At 47.8% G+C, this 12,972-nt stretch overlaps 1 protein-coding gene across 5 annotated transcripts in view; it reads left to right on the forward strand.

The window, feature by feature from the left end:
• Positions 1-3,520: 3,520 nt before the first annotated feature.
• The window catches only part of AK7 (adenylate kinase 7), a 100,992-nt gene continuing 91,540 nt past the window's right edge, over positions 3,521-12,972 (forward strand). For 4 of the 5 annotated variants that reach the window (XM_030930940.1, XM_030930941.1, XM_030930943.1 and 1 more), the window contains exons 1-2: positions 3,539-3,664; positions 10,354-10,542. In XM_030930940.1, coding sequence (XP_030786800.1) covers positions 3,560-3,664; positions 10,354-10,542 — 294 coding nt within the window. In that variant the 5' untranslated portion in view covers positions 3,539-3,559. Of the gene's footprint in view, positions 3,665-10,353; positions 10,543-12,972 lie in introns of all 5 variants that reach the window. The other variant, XM_010353682.2, reaches the window with a different exon arrangement.

A 12,972-nucleotide genomic window follows, 5' to 3' on the forward strand; every position in this document is an offset into this window, starting at 1 on the left:
GTTGGTATAATAGAATTAGTAGAATCTCTGGCCCGGGCACGGTGGCTCACACCTCTACTTTGAGAGGCTGAGGTGGGTGGATCACCTGAGGTCAGAAGTTTGAGACCAGCCTGGCCAACATGGTGAAACTGTCTCTACTAAAAATACAAAAATTAACTGAGTGTGGTGGCACATGCCTGTAATCCCAACTACTTGGGAGACTGAGGCAGGAGAATTGCTTGAACCCAGGAGGTGGAGGTTGCAGTGAGCCAAGATTGCCCCCTGCACTCCAGCCTGATGGACAGAGTGAGACTCAGTGTCCAAAAAAAAAAAAAAAAAAAAGGAATCTCCTGGCTCCTGGCCGAGCGCGGGGGCTCAAGCCTGTAATCCCAGCACTTTGGGAGGCTGAGACGGGCGGATCACGAGGTCAGGAGATCGAGACCATCCTGGCTAACACCGTGAAATCCCGTCTCTACTAAAAAATACAAAAAACTAGCCGGGCGAGGTGGCGGGCGCCTGTAGTCCCAGCTACTCGGGAGGCTGAGGCAGGAGAATGGCGTGAACCCGGGAGGCGGAGCTTGCAGTGAGCTAAGATCCGGCCACTGCACTCCAGCCTGGGCGGCAGAGCGAGACTCCGTCTCAAAAAAAAAAAAAAAAAAAAGAATCTCCTTTTCTAACCTATCAATATATATAAAATTATCTAGAAGCCATCTCCCCTGTAACTATGGCAAGCTCATTTCATGAAAGAAACAGAGGTAAGTTATAATATTTCATTGTAACATGACTGGTTGAATAACTTTCAAAGTACCTGCTTAACTGCATATTAACAAGGAATGCAGAGATAAACTAAAAATTTGAATGAGGTGAATTTTAGAATAGTTGAACTAGTAAGTCATTTGAAAGAATGCCGAAGTATATTTTCTAAGTTTTGCACTGATCTTGCATGAATACTTTTACATTTAAACTGACACTTTCTTGTTGATTTAAAAAAAGCAAGAAAAATGCCGGGCCTGGTGGCTCACACCTGTAATCCCAACACTTTGGGATCCCGAGGCAGGTGGATCACGAGGTCAGGAGTTCAAGACCAGCCTGGCCAACATGGTGAAACCCCCCCCCCCGCCCCACTCAAAATAGAAAAATTAGCCGGATGTGGTGGCACGTGCCTGTAATCCCAGCTACTCAGGAGGCTGAGGCAGGAGAATGGCTTGAACCCAGGAGGCAGAGGTTGTGGTGAGCCGAGGTCGCGCCACTGCACTCCAGCCTAAAGGATAGAGCAAGACTCTGTCTCAAAAAAATAAAAAATAAATTTGCTGTGAGCAAACTGTTCCCAAATTGAGTTGGCAAAACCTCAAAGTGTTAGTTTTTCAAAACAAGTTTTAATGAGACTTGCATGCATAAAAAAGAAAATGGGGTGGGGACAGGAAAACGAAGAGCTATAAAGGCTCCCATCTGTAGAAGTGTGCCTTAGCCTTGCAGGGAAAAAAAAGCAAGAATTTCACCTTTGGAGACCACTTCAGAAAATGCTTCACATGTGTCTTATTTAATCCTAACAGCCTTGTTAGGCTAGTGGTATCACTCCTGTTTTACAGGCAATTTAACAGCCTAGGGAAAGTTAAAAGATTGGTCCCAGCCTCCCACAAATGACTGGAGAGCTGAAACGCAAAGCCAAGTCTCATAAGTGAAAGCCCAGAGCCTTCAAGCTCTCTAGAGATCGTGGGCCACCTCCGTTTTTTGAAACAACCAGTATTTAAAAAAAAAAAAAAAAAAAGGCCAGGTGGGGTGCCTCACACCTGTAAACCACAGCACTTTGAGAGGCCGAGGCGGGCGGATCACTTGAGGCCATAAGTTCAAGACCAGCGTGGCCAACATGCTGAAAATCTCTCTACTAAAAATAGAAAAATTAGCCGGGCATGGTGGTAGGCGCCTGTAATCCCAGCTACTCCGGAGGCTGAGGCAGGAGAATCGCTTGAACCCGGGAGGCGAGTTTGCAGTGAACTGATATTATGCCATTGCACTCCAGTTTGGGTGATAGAGCGAGACTCCGTCTCAAAAAAAAAAAAAAATGAAAAATTAAAAGAAGACTGGTGCCGTGGGTCATACCTGTAATACCAGCACTTTGGGAGGACCAGGCAGGAGAATCTCTTGAGCCCCGGAGTTAGAGACCAGTCTGCGCAACATAGTGAGACCCTGTCTCTATTAAAAATAATAATATAAAAACGAGAAGAAACCACGCACACACAATTGCTGCAAGTGATAAATATTTACATTTGACGAGTTAATGCTTAAGGCATGAAACCAGTTCAATATGATCAGGCTATTCCAAGGGAACTGCGGGATGTATTCTTAGTCCACCACAACCTTTATGGTCCAGCGATCACCGAGTTGAATGTTATCTTTTAATTTGTGGATTTATCTCAGCAACTGCACGTATACTCTCGTGTGGAACGGTCAAGTCTAAATTTCGTCCCTTGGTAAATGTGAGCGAATCCTGGGCACCGACGGTCTCCGGTCGCCCCCAGCCAACACCGGGGTCTTCCTGTAACTTGCGTCTGGAAACAACCCCCAAGGGAGCTGAGCCCGCGGACCAAGCCGCAACTGCCGCACGGCGGGACCACGCTAGCGTCGCTCGGGTGTTCCGCAGCCCGAAACTCCATGGCAACAGCTTTTCTTCGCAGCTGAGGCTTACATCTCGTCACCCAGGCCAGAGCACCCCATGGGAGCGCACTCAGAAACTCCCACGTGTCGGGGAGAGGCCTAGGTTGTGGGGCATTCCCTCTTCTTCAGAATCCTCATTATTTTTAGTCATCGGGTCAAGCGGACACTGGGATGTGATTCCAGACTTTACGAACAACGGAGATAAAAAGGCACAGCGATCACATGGCCCCCTGGGACAGACGCCCAGGGAGACTCCGAAAGAAATCGTGCACTGCCCAAGGGCTCCCAGTGGGCAGCAAGCCAGGGTGAGACCCGGGCTGCACGCGCGGCGCCGCGGAGAGCACTCGCGGGAACGTCCGTCTAGCGCCCAGCAGCCGAGAGCGCGCGCAAGTGCGAATCGGGAGCCCCGCATCGCCCGGAGTGCCCCGCCCAGCCCAAGGCACGACACGCCCCGCCCTGCCCGGGACGCCCCGCCCTGCCCGGGACGCCCCGCCCTGCCCGGGACGCCCCGCCCTGCCCGGGACGCCCCGCCCTGCCCGGGACGCCCCAGCACGACACGCCCCGCCCTGCCCAGCACGCCCGCCCAGCCCCCGGGCACGACACGCCCCGCCCCGCCCTACCCGGCACGACACGCCCCTCCCTACCCGGCTCGCCCCGCCCAGCGACCGGCTCAACACGCCCCGCCCCGCCTGGCACGCCCTGATTAGCGTCGGGCACGACACGCACTCCCCCGCCCGGCACGCCCCGCCCAGCGCCCGGCTCTCCCTGCTTCGTCCACGACACGCCCCTCCCAGCCCGGCAAGCTGTGCCCGGCGCCCAGGCCCCGCCCCCAGAGGGAGAACCTGCCCCGCCTCCCCGGCCCGGGCCCCGCCTCCTTGGCAAGCGGAGTGACGCTTTCACCTTAGCAACCAGCGTGGCTCCCACCATGGCTGAAGAAGAGGAAACTGCTGCTCCCACGGAGAAAGTTATCCGGATCCAGAGGGTGTTTATAAACCTGCTGGACTCCTACAGCAGCGGAAACATCGGGAAGGTGAGCGGCGGCGGCGGCCCAGAGCCTCACGCCAGCTCTTAGCTCCCAGCCCTCGGGCCCCGGTACGCAAACCCAGCGAGGGTCTGCGCACCAGGGCGCTGTCGGGGCCTTTCTTCAGGGAGGGTCCCGCGTCCTGGGCACCACCAATGCCCCTTGGACCACAGTCTGCACCCAGGCTGGACAAGGGATCCTACGTGGAAGCCCAGGTGTCTGGACATCACTGGTCCATCCCCTGTTCCTCCTTTTAATGCGGGGAAACGGAGGTTAACAGGGAGGAAAGGACTTGCCCAAGATCACATAGAGTGTTGAGGCCAGAACCTGGACAGAGTCCAGGTCTCTTGCCTCCTACTAGGTTCTCTTTCTACCCCTCCATCGATTTTGAAGCGGGCAGCTAAACGAGAAAATAAATCAATTTTTTTTGTTCTGAGACGGAGTCTACCTCTGTCGCCCAGGCTGGAGTGCAGTGGCCCGATCTCGGCTCACTGCAAACTCCGCCTCCCAGGTTCACGCCATCCTCCTGCCTCAGCCTCCCGAGTAGCTGGGACTACAGGCGCCCACCACAATGCCCGGCTAATTTTTTTGTATTTTTAGTAGAGACGGGTTTCACCGTGTTAGCCAGGATGGTCTCGATCTCCTGACCTCGTGATCTGCCCGTCTCGGCCTCCCAAAGTGCTGGGATTACAGGCATGAGTAAATCAAATTTTTATATTGCCCATGAAGCGTTTTTCATTCATCCATCCCTTCAATATATGGTTCTTGAGCATCTATTATGGACCAGACACTGTTTGGGTCCCTGAGTTCCATTAAGTTTCTCACCTTTCTCTGTCTTTATCTCTGGAAAATGAAGATATTCAAAAAAAAGGGCTCTGAGGCCCTTCGTGCTAATATGACCAGTTGTCAAAAGAAAGCCATGATTTTATCATTCCCCGTGGGTAGGACCCATCGATCTTAATTCTGTACTCGAGCTACAGAGAAATCTAACCTCACCATGAACAGACTTCTCTGAGGCCAATGACTGCACTTTCAAACAGGACAAATCTGTTTAAAATAGGATGAGGCTACAGTATGTACCATCTGTATTAGTTTTCTAGGGCTGTGGTAACCAGTTGCCACAAACTGGGTGACTTTCTAAAACAGAATTTATTCTCTCGCAGTTCTTGAGGGCAGAAGTGCAAGACCAAGGTGTCAGCAGGGTTGGTTTCTACTGGAAGCTCCAGGGGAAGAACTGTTGCTTGCCCCTCTCCTAGCTTCTGGTAGTTGCCAATAATTCTTGGCACCCCTTGGCTAGTACACTCCAATCTCTGCCACCTTTTTCACATGGTATTCTCTCCCCTGTGTCTCTGTGTCGAAACTTCCCTCTTGTAAGGACATCAGTTGTTGGATTAGGACTTACCCTATCCAATATGGCTTCATCTTAACTTGATTACATCTGCAAAGACCCTATTTCCAAATAAGGCCACATTCACAGGTTCTAAGAGGACAGGAATTTGGTGGGGGTAGACACTATTCAACTCTGTATACCTTCTAAAATGCATCCATCAAAAAACAGAGATTTAGGGTGGGGCGTGGTGTAATACTAGCACTTTGGGAGGCCGAGGTGGGTGGTTCACCTGAGGTCAGGAATTGGAGACCAGCCTGGCCAACATAGTGAAATGCTGTCTCTACCAAAAATACAAAAATTAGCTGGGCATGGTGATGAGCACCTATAATCCCAGCTGCTCGGGAGGCTGAGGCAGGAAAATCACTTGAACCCAGGGGGCAGAGGTTGCAGTGAGCCGAGATTGCACCACTTCATTCCAGCCTGGGCAAAAGAGCGAAACTCCATCTCAAAAAAACACACAAAAAAACAAAAACCAGAGATTAAGGCATATAATTTAGGTGTGTGTATATATATATTTATATATATATGGCATGTAATTATACAAGATAATATATATGTGTATATTACATATGACCTATATCTACCAGAAGGGACTCTAAACACATGATACATCTTCCAAATTATCAGAAAAGGTAGGAAAGAAGAAGCAAAGACACAAACAAAACTGTAACAAAATATTTTTAAAGAAAGGAAGCATTACCACACAGGTGTAGTATAATCTTATTTGTGTTTTTCAAAAAAATATACAGACATAGAGAAGACAGATGATTTATCTGTACACAGAAAATACACAGAAAATGTCCCTGAGGGCCGGGCGCAGTGGCTCAAGCCTGTAATCCTAGCACTTTGGGAGGCCGAGACGGGCGGATCACGAGGTCAGCAGATCGAGACCATCCTGGCTAACACGGTGAAACCCCGTCTCTACTTAAAAAAATACAAAAAACTAGCCGGGCAAGGTGGCGGGCGCCTGTAGTCCCAGTTACTCGGGAGGCTGAGGCAGGAGAATGGTGTAAACCCGGGAGGCGGAGCTTGCAGTGAGCTGAGATCCAGCCACTGCACTCCAGCCTGGGCGACAGAACGAGACTCCGTCTCAAAAAAAAAAAAAGAAAGAAAATGTCCCTGAGGTCAGGAGTTGGAGACCAGGCTGACCAACATGATGAAACCCTATCTCTACCAGAAATACAAAAATTAGCTGGGTGTGGTGATGGGCGCCTGTAATCCAGCTACTCAGGAGGCTGAGGCAGGAGAATCGCTTGAACCCAGGAGGTGCAGGTTGCAGTGAGCCAAGATTGCACCACTGCACTCCAGCCTGGGCGACAGAGTGAAACTCCATCTCAAAAACAAAAAGGTGACATTTAATCAAACATACACAGGATAAGGCTCAAGCCAGAGAAAATAGTTCTCAGAGGACACAGCAAAGGCACAGGTTCCGAAGTAGGCATAGGGTTGGCGTGTTTTGTATGCACAGTGGCTAGGGGGCAGTGCACCAGGCTTCCTGGGCCCACTTCTTCATTAGGTGCGGCAAGTACTGTGCCCAGGGCCCATGAAACTTTTAGGGACCCACAAAAAGTGTGTTAATTTCTTTTAAAATCAGAAGGAAACAAATCTTGAGTCAATGAATGTGTTTGTCTCTACGGCATGCAATTGAGAAATATAATGTTTAATTTTTTTTTTTTTTTTTATGGAGGAGAGGGCCCACGGAGCCCAGAATGTGGCCCAGTCAGCTCCTAAGCAGGGCTGCACTCACGGTCTGTGCTCCATAGAAATGTATTACATAGAGTAGTGGAGCAGAGGCTAGCACAGAGGGCCAGATCATGGATGGCCTTGGTCAGGAGTTTCATTTATACTCTAAATTCAGTGGGAAGCCTTGAACAACACAGGGGCTAGGGGTTTTGTTTTTCAAAAAGAAACAGATATAGGATGCAGTGGCTCACACCTGTAATCCCAGCACTTTGGGAGGCCAAGGCATGCGGATCACTTGAGGGCAGGAGTTCGAGACCAGCCTGGCCAACATGGCAAAAGCCCATCTCTACTAAAGATACAAAAATTAGCCAGATGTGGTGGCTAGCGCCTGTAATCTCAGCTACTCCAGAGGCCGAGGCAGGAGAATCACTTGAACCTGGGAGGCAGAGTTTGCAGTGAGCCGAGATCACACCACTGCACTCCAGCCTGGGTGACAGAGTAAAAATCTGCCAAAAAAAACCCAAAAAGATACAGATATAGAGAAGATAGTTGAAAATCTGCCCATAACTCTTATTTATTTATGTGTGTTTAGAGACGTGGGTCTCATTAACGTTGCCCAGGCTGGACTCGAGTTCCCGGGCTCAAGTGATCTTCCCACCTCAGTGTCCTGAGTAGCTGGGACTGCAGGCTGTGTATAACGTTTGACTCCCCAGAACTAAACTACTAATAACCTATTGTTAACAGGAACCCCTACCAATAACATAAACAGTCAACATGTATTTTGTACATATAAAATATACTGCGTTCTTACAATAAAGTAAGCTAGAGGAAAGAAAATGTTTATAAGAAAATCATAAAGAAGACAAATATATTTACTATTCATTAAACAGAAGTGGGTTGCCCTAAAGGTCTTCATCCTTTTTGTGTTTATGTTGCACAGGCTGAGGCAGAGGATGAAGAGGAGGGGCTGGTCTCAGGGGTGGCAGAGGTGGAAGAAAATAAGTGGACGAGTGTACCTACAAAGTTCAAACCTGTGCGGCTTAAGGGTCACCTGTATAAAAAAGGGAGGGGACATGAACATGGTTGAGATTAGGAATGAAGGAGAATCTAGGCATGGTGGCACACGCCTACCTTCCCAGCTGCTCAGGAGGCAGAGTGGGGAGGATCGCTTGAGCACAGTTCGAGGCTGCTGTGAGCTGTGATTACATCACTACATTTCAGCCTGGGAGGTATACATAGGGCTGAGTAAAACCTTGCCTCAAAAAAAAAAAAAAAAAAAAAAAAGAATGAGGGAAGGGAATTTATCTCCTTCCTTAATCCCCTTTGATTTTGAATTCTTTTTTTTTTTTTTTTTTTTTTTTTTTGAGATGGAGTCTCGCTTTGTTGCCAGGCTGGAGTACAGTAGCACGATCTTGGCTCACTGCAACTTCCGCCTTCTGGGTTCAGGCGATTCTCCTGCCTCAGCCTCCTGAGTAGCTGGGAATACAGGAGTGTGCCACCACGCCCAGCTAATTTTTGTATTTTTAGGAGAGATGGGGTTTCACCATGTTGGCCAGGCTGGTCTCAATCTCCTGACCTCGTGATCTGCCCGCCTTGGTCTCTCAAAGATCTTGATTATTTTTTATAACAATATTTTTATAATGAAACTTCTTTTAGTATACAGAGATCTTTATCTAGCAGTCCCCCTGCCTTGGTCTCCCAAAATGCTGGGATTGTAGGCATGAGCCACCACGCTCTGTACAGAGATCTTTTTCAAAAGCTTTTCAATAACAGAATTTTCTAGTTGGTCCTAATTAATCAGGGCCTTTCTCAAATTCCAGGTAATTACTGATCATCTCCTCCAAGGAACATGGGAGTGGGAATATGAGGAATATAAGAGAAAAAGAAGCTGTGTCTCGTCGTTAGGCTTACAGCCCAGTTGGGCAATGCCACCCCAGCCCTATCTCTTTTTGCTGCGCATCAATTTCCTCAACTGTGAAAGGGGATAATAAAATTGAATATGTATGTTTGAGAGATAAATGAAATGGAAACATACATAATTTACTTGGGAGAAATATATTCCAATAGGAGGTTGAAGCTGGCAATCTTGCATGCTAACCTGGACTGTTTTCTATCAAAATAAATGAGGTGGGACTTTCTGTTTATTTGGTTTTATTATTTTTTATTCCCAAGGTATGGTAATTCCATGGTTATTTATATATGCTTAATAGATAAATTAAAATAAAATGATTGTGGACATATATAAGTAGTTATTGACATATAAACAGATGAAACTCTTCACCACCACAGAAGCCACTTCTAAGGATAGCTTTTGGAAAACAGGAAGAGAAACTCTGCCAACTTCTTTCTATTTCTTTATTCCATACTGTAGCCACTGGCCACATGTAGCCATTGAACACTTATGTGTTCAATGTGGTTAGTCCACACCAGCCTGGGCAACAACAGTAATACTCCATTTCTACAAAAATAAATATAAAAATAAAAAATTAGCCAGGCATGGTGGCACACACCTGTAGTCCCAGCTACTCAGGAGGCTGAGGCAGGAGGATCAGTTGAGGCCAGGAGTTTTAGGTTGCATTGAGTATGCTCACACCACTGCACTCCAGCCTGAGCAACAGAACGAGACTCTGTCTCAAAAAAAGAAATGTGACTAGTCCAAATGGAGATGTACTGTCAGTGTAAACTGCAGATTGAATTTCAAATAAAAAAGTAAAATATCTCAATAATTTTTATATTGATTACGTATTAAGTTGATAATATTTTGGATATATTGCATTAAATACCACAGCATTTCTTTTCTTTTCTTTTCTTTTTTTAAGGCAGAGTCTTGCTCTGTTGCCCAGGCTGGCATGCAATGGCACAATCTTGGCTCACTGCAGGTGAGCAATTCTCCCAGGTTCAAGCAATTCTCCTGTCTCAGCCTCCCGAGTAGCGGGGACTACAGGTGTGCACAACCACACCCAGCTAATTTTTGTATTTTTAGTAGAGACGAGGTTTCACTATGTTGGCCAGGCTGGTCTCGAACTCCTGACCTCACGTGATCCACCTGCCTCAGCCTCCCAAAGTGCTGGGATTACAGGCATGAGCCACTGCACCCGACCTCACAGCATTTAAATTAATTTTACCCTTTGTTTTCACTTTTTAAAATGTTGCTTCTAGAAAATTTAAAGCTAAGTAAGTGCCTGTAGTCCCAGCTACTCAGGAGGCTGAGGCAGGAGGACCCCAGGAGTTTGAAACCAGCCTAGACAACATAGCAAGACCACATCTTTAAAAATAAATAAAATAACCTATGTGGCTCCTATTACATTTCTACATTTCTGTTGGACAACACAAATATCATCACTGTGACCCAGCTCTGCCTGCTGCTAGAGGAGTGCAGTATCCAGAAACAAGTTAATTAAGCTCTCTGACCCTGAGTTCCTCACTGTAAAATGGGGAATTATAACAGTACCCACTCCTCCAGGAATTCAATCAACTTAAATGAAATGACAGTGTGCAAAGCATCTGCTTTGCCTTGGTGGTGCCCAGCAAGCACTCAGGAAAGGTAAGTTTCTAGAATCATCATTCACTGGCTCCCTGACTCTAATTTGTTCTTACCATTTGGGAAATTTCTGTTTCCTTGCAGTTTCTATCCAACTGTGTAGTTGGGGCTTCACTTGAAGAAATTACAGAGGAAGAGGAAGAGGAAGATGAAAATAAGTCAAGTACGCTGGAAGCTTCCTCAGCCAAAGTGAAGGAAGGCACATTCCAGATTGTGGGCACGCTGTCCAAGCCTGCCAGCCCGCGGCCTGACTTTGCAGTGGAGACATACTCTGTAAGTCCCGGAGGCTCTGGCCAGGAGTAGGCAGAGGGAAGAGTCACCTTCGGCTCCAATGCCTTGACAACTTGTTTTACTGTTTGTCTCCCCTTCCCTCTCTTCCACAGACATGGCCAGGTTGAGGGAATGGCTTTCTGCTGTGATGGAGATTTACCTCGTAGACCCCACTTTCAATTTTGGGCCAAAGCAAAGAGTTTAAATTAGATAGTGTTGGAAAGGATGGATCTAATTTGGACTTTCAGACTCATACAATTCTCCTCTCCAGCATATTCTGCCCAGGATTATCCAAGATGAGTCTGTGCCATGATGGGTGCTGTCTGTGAAGGAGAAATAGGCTGGGCGCAGCTCATGCCTATAATCCCAGCACTTTGGGAGGCTGAGAAGGGAGGATCACTTAAGGCCAGGGGTTCGAGACCAGCCTGGGCGACATAGCAAGCTCCTGTCTCTATTTTATATTTATGAAAATAATTTTTTTAAGAGAAACATCCTTTGGTAATGCGCCACTCAGGAATAATATACCATTGCTGTCTCCAGAAACAATGCTGTCTCCACATGACAAATTCAACACAGTCCTAGTCCTAAGATATTTAAATGTCTGAGAAGGAGTGGCCTCTTCTTCTCCTGGGCCAACTCCTCCCTTACCCTGCCTGCTACTCTCTGGAGCCTACCATACAGCTTTCCACATGCTGTACCCTGGAGCAGCCTTCTCTCTCTCTTTTTTTTTTTTTACCCAACCCACCTTATTCATCCTTCAAGACTTGTGTCACTTCCTCCAGGAAGCTATTCATGATTCCTACTTCTCCCTCCCAGTTTGGATTCTGAGCTCTTTTTTGAGCTCCCATATCATCCTTTATCTGCCTAGATCATAATGCTTTTCACACTCATTGTTACCACCTGTGTATCGTGGGGTCCATGGACACTGACTATCAGCTCCTTGAGGGTGGAGACCCTGCCTTGTTTATCCCCGTGTTTATCCATGTATCTGTGGCACCTAACACAGCCACTGCCACAAAGTGGCCTTAATAAACACTAGTGGAATGGACAAATGCATCCCCTCCAGACATCTTTAGGACCTTCCCATTCACCCCCTTCCTCTGTCTTCTGGGTATTCTTTCTCATTCACCTCCCTTCTCTCTCTTCTTGCCACTGGCTTCTTCCTCTACACCTACACATATGCTCAAATCATTCCTACTGTAAAAAGCACTTAACCTGACCTCCCTGCTGGCCACCAGCCTCTTTCTCTGCCCCTGGCCCCTGCCACCACTGAACTTCAGGAGATCACCCTCATTTGCAGGCCTCACCCATTTACCCCCACCATTCACTGGTCTATCCAATGCTGGCTGGCCCTGCCCACAACACTTCACAGGAGGTGCCCTGGCCAGTGTCACCAGCAGTCCCCTGACTCCTGAGGGCTTAGCTCACCTGGCTTCACAGCAGCAGCCTGGCTTCCCAAGAGAAACTCGCCTTCCCTTCTTGTGCCTCGGCTCTGCACTGACTAAGTGCCCAAGCCCTTCTTCCCAGCTGCTTTCTCTCGCTCCTTTTCCTCTTTTTACCCTTTAAATGCAGTTTTCCCCAGAGCTCCGTCCCTTCCTACAACAGGTGACCTGCCTAAATTTTATCCAGGCCTATAGCTTTAGCTCCGCATATAGCTAATGCTTTTCTCACCTGTCTGTAGCCTCCAAATCCAACTGCCTCCTAGACCAGCCTCCGGTTGTCCTGCAGGCATTGCTAAATCAACATATCCAAAATCATATTTATTAGACCCTCCACAAAACCACTCTTTTTTTTTTTTTTTTTTTGAGATGGGGTCTGGCTCTGTTGCCCAGCCTGGAGTGCAGTGGCACAATCTTGGCTTACTGCAACCCTCGCCTCCTGGGTTCAAGCTATTCTCCTACCTCAGCCTCCCGAGTAGCTGGGACTACAGGCGCGTGCCACCACGCCCGGCTAATTTTTTGTATTTTTAGTAGAGACATGGTTTCACTATGTTGTCCAGGCTGGTCTTGAACTTCTGATTTTAGGTGATCTGCCCGCCTTGACCTCTCAAAGTGCTGGGATTACAGGCATGAGCCACTGCGCCCAGCCCAAAACCACTCTTTGTATGACTTTGTATTACTGGTTTGTATTAAAGACCTTGCTATCTCTGTCAATTGGGGCTGTCTTGGACTGCATGTCATAGAAAACAGAGGTGACCCAAACTGGCTTAATAAATAAGGAAATTCATCAGCTTATGTAGCTGGTGGCCCAGAAGTGGAACCAGCTTCAGAGCTGATCCACAGGCTCCAGCTCCTCTTCCTGCCCCTTCCTGGGCTCTGCCCTCGTTGGGGGATGACTTTATCTTCAGGCTGGCAGCAAGGCTGCAACAGTCCAGGGCCTTAGTTCATCATACACAGTGACACTCTGGCAAAGCAAACTTCCAGAAGGTCTCAA

Source organism: Rhinopithecus roxellana, chromosome 5 (assembly GCF_007565055.1).
Source record: "Rhinopithecus roxellana isolate Shanxi Qingling chromosome 5, ASM756505v1, whole genome shotgun sequence".
Taxonomy (NCBI): Eukaryota; Metazoa; Chordata; class Mammalia; order Primates; family Cercopithecidae; genus Rhinopithecus; species Rhinopithecus roxellana.